We start from the raw sequence: 2,912 nt of genomic DNA, 5'->3' as shown, positions 1-2,912 counted from the left end.
TGTATGCATAAGCAAGAAAATCTTTAATAAAATAAAAGGTACTTGCACTCAGACTTTTACTTCTAATCAAGTTCATTAGTGACCTGGTTCCCCATTCACCTCACTCCTTCTCCTGTGTCAACCACACTGGCCTACTTGAGAGTCTGAAATATTCCACATCTTGTTTTTTCCTATGCCAAGAATGTTCTCAGATATATTTGTCACCTGTTCCTTGTGCCTTCAGGTCATAGCAGTAGCGAAACCTTAACTCACTACTTATTTGCCACGACTGTTTTATTTACTAGTGCTCACAGTGCTTATCACATTTGATGTGTGTGTTTATTTATTAGTGTACATGTTCCCACTAGAATTTAAGTTCTTGGGTCTCCCTGGTGGCACAAGAGATAAAACACAGCACTATGAGGCTATACACAGCCACTGCAGTACGAGTTCGACCCTTAGCCAGGGAGCTGACCCACATAGCGCAGCAGACCTCTCCTGTCTCATCACTGCTCCCCTCAGCAGTGTACTTCAGCCAGTCTGCCTGTTCTGCTCCCCACTCTGTCTTTGATAAATCCTCTCACCCTGTACCCCTCACCTCTGGCCTACACCCCACTTCTTACATCCATAAATAAATAAATCTCTTTAAAAAAGAATTTAAGGTCTCAAGACTTTGTTATACTTCCTTATCTAAGTGCATAGCATGAAGTCAACACCCAATAACTCATTGTTATATCAATAAATGGAGCCAATTATTGCCCTTTTTTTCTTAACTTAAAGCCAATACATATTTTAGAAGTCAACTGAAGTTAAAGGAAAAAAAAAATCAACATATTTTACTTTTCAGCATTGCAAGGAAAAAAACTGATACTGTAGTAGGGATACAAAAAATTAAGCAGAATCACAGATGAGATCATGCTGAGAAAAACTGTTAAGTTAAAGTTGGCTGTTGCAGCCTTATTATTCTCTCTAAAGAGTTCTGAAGAGTGTTTCTGGCAAGACTCTCCATGCCAACCATAATAGCAGTGACACACAAATGCATTCTTCATGTCCTCTATTATCTTCAGTTTACTGGATGAAGAGATGGTGAATCTGAAGCCTTTGTCTAGAACAAACTTCTTATTACTACCTGCGGGCATATGCAGATAGGAGAAAGACCCAGGTGTTTTTCGGATACATCGTCCATTATAGTTACATAGACCTTGACTGCAAAGTTTTGCTGCAGAAGTCACATTAACAGCATAATGGCCCAGGGGCCCCCCAACAGATTTTTTCACAGATAAGCAGCTCTCCTGTAGGAAAAAATAGAGGTCTATTGAGATCACTCTCAAAATGGGATTGCATTATCCTGGTGTTATTAATACCTGGTGTTTTATAAGTGATAAGGCTGAGGAAGCACATTTCAAAGTATTCATCATTTAAATGAGAGACTAAGCCCTTAGAAGGTCACAGAAATGATGATCTATATCTATGATTAGGAATACTAGGCAAAGTCAATTTCATATGATTGTCGGGGAATGATGCAGTATTTCCCCGTGAGACTATTCCTTAATATAAAGAGCAATTTGTAATAGCAATTTATAAAGAGAATCATTACTAGGGGATGGTTTTAAAATTTAACTTTAATTGTGAAACGTTTTAACAGTGAGACCTGATATATGTTAACATTAGGTCAGATTTTTCTAAGACTGCCAAATGACAACATCCTTTACCTTACCTTTGTGGAGATAATAGTTCTGAAGTTGCTGGCCAGCATTTACATTCATGATTCTATAACTTTGAACATACATTATATATAATTATAAATATATGTGTAGGTTTTTTGTAAACATTTGTGTTAATTTTTTCCTTTGGGACATTTTATTTTCTGCAACTTGTTTGTTAAACCTAACATTTTTGAGATTTTCTTTTCCATAATGATACATGTGGTTCAGGTTTTTTATTTTAGCTATGGCTCAGTGTTTCACATTAAAAATACACCACACTTTGTCAGTCAGATTATAGGAAGTAAAAAGGTCATTATGTACAATGAAATGGCCAGAGGTAGAAGGTAAGGCTGTTTTCTTTCAAGTCTGCCATTAGGCTGTCACTGACGCATCAGTAACTTTAGGCGGTCACACCAACACACATTTCCTTCTGTTATCACACTATGTGCTGCAGGATGAGCTACCCTCGCTGAGGAGATATCATCAGCTAATCTAGAAGAAGCTGGCAAGAATCTCCATAATGCCTGTCTTGATCCACCAAGGAAAGTTAATGGAAAACTCCTAGTTTTCAATGCTGATTAAAACATAAATTTTCTATTAGATCATATAATTAACAATGCATAATTAACTTCAATAAACTTTAAAAAGGTGGGAATTTTTTAATGTCTTGTCATTATTTTACATCCTTGTTCATTTTTTTCATAGTATAGGATTTCTTCCCTCAAATGTGGTCACCACATTTGTTTTTCCCACCACCAAAGTGCCCATAATTCACCACCACTATCCATCATGCTCTCCCTTCCCACCCCATCCTGTCTCCCTTCTGTCCACCTCCACTTTCTCCCCTCTTAGTCCTCTCCCTTCCTGGATGTGTCAGCTCTATGGTCAGTTTTCAAGCATCAGTGTTAACGCTTGTTTTTGTCTGATTCTTTGTTTGGTTTCTCTCTAATCCACATATAAGTGACACCATTAGTATTGGTTTCTCCTCCCTAGTTCACTTAGAATAATCCTGTCTAGTTCCAACCACATTGCCACAAATGGCATGAATTTATCTTTTTGATTGCTGAGTAGTATTCCATTGTATATAAGTACATCCTGGGATATTTTTCATAGTAAAAGAGGTCCCAGGCCCTCCCTGGTGGCGCAGCGGGTTAAAGCACTGCACTGAGAGGCTGAAGCCACTTCCGCATGAGTTCAATTCCCGCCTGCCCCGGAGGTGACCACATG

General features: G+C 38.3%; 1 protein-coding gene across 1 annotated transcript in view; it reads right to left on the bottom strand.

Moving 5' to 3' along the window:
• Positions 1 to 815: 815 nt before the first annotated feature.
• Positions 816 to 2,912, bottom strand: part of LOC101618892 (hyaluronidase-1-like) — an 8,112-nt gene continuing 6,015 nt past the window's right edge. Inside the window, exon 3 of the mRNA XM_004677173.1 lies at positions 816 to 1,271. Coding sequence (XP_004677230.1) covers positions 816 to 1,271 — 456 coding nt within the window. The remainder of the gene's footprint in view (positions 1,272 to 2,912) is intronic.

The sequence above is a fragment of the Condylura cristata genome, unplaced genomic scaffold, assembly GCF_000260355.1.
Source record: "Condylura cristata isolate star-nosed mole 26May11 unplaced genomic scaffold, ConCri1.0 scaffold00005, whole genome shotgun sequence".
In the NCBI taxonomy this organism is placed as follows: Eukaryota; Metazoa; Chordata; class Mammalia; order Eulipotyphla; family Talpidae; genus Condylura; species Condylura cristata.
This window is presented reverse-complemented; position numbering and strand designations above follow the sequence as displayed.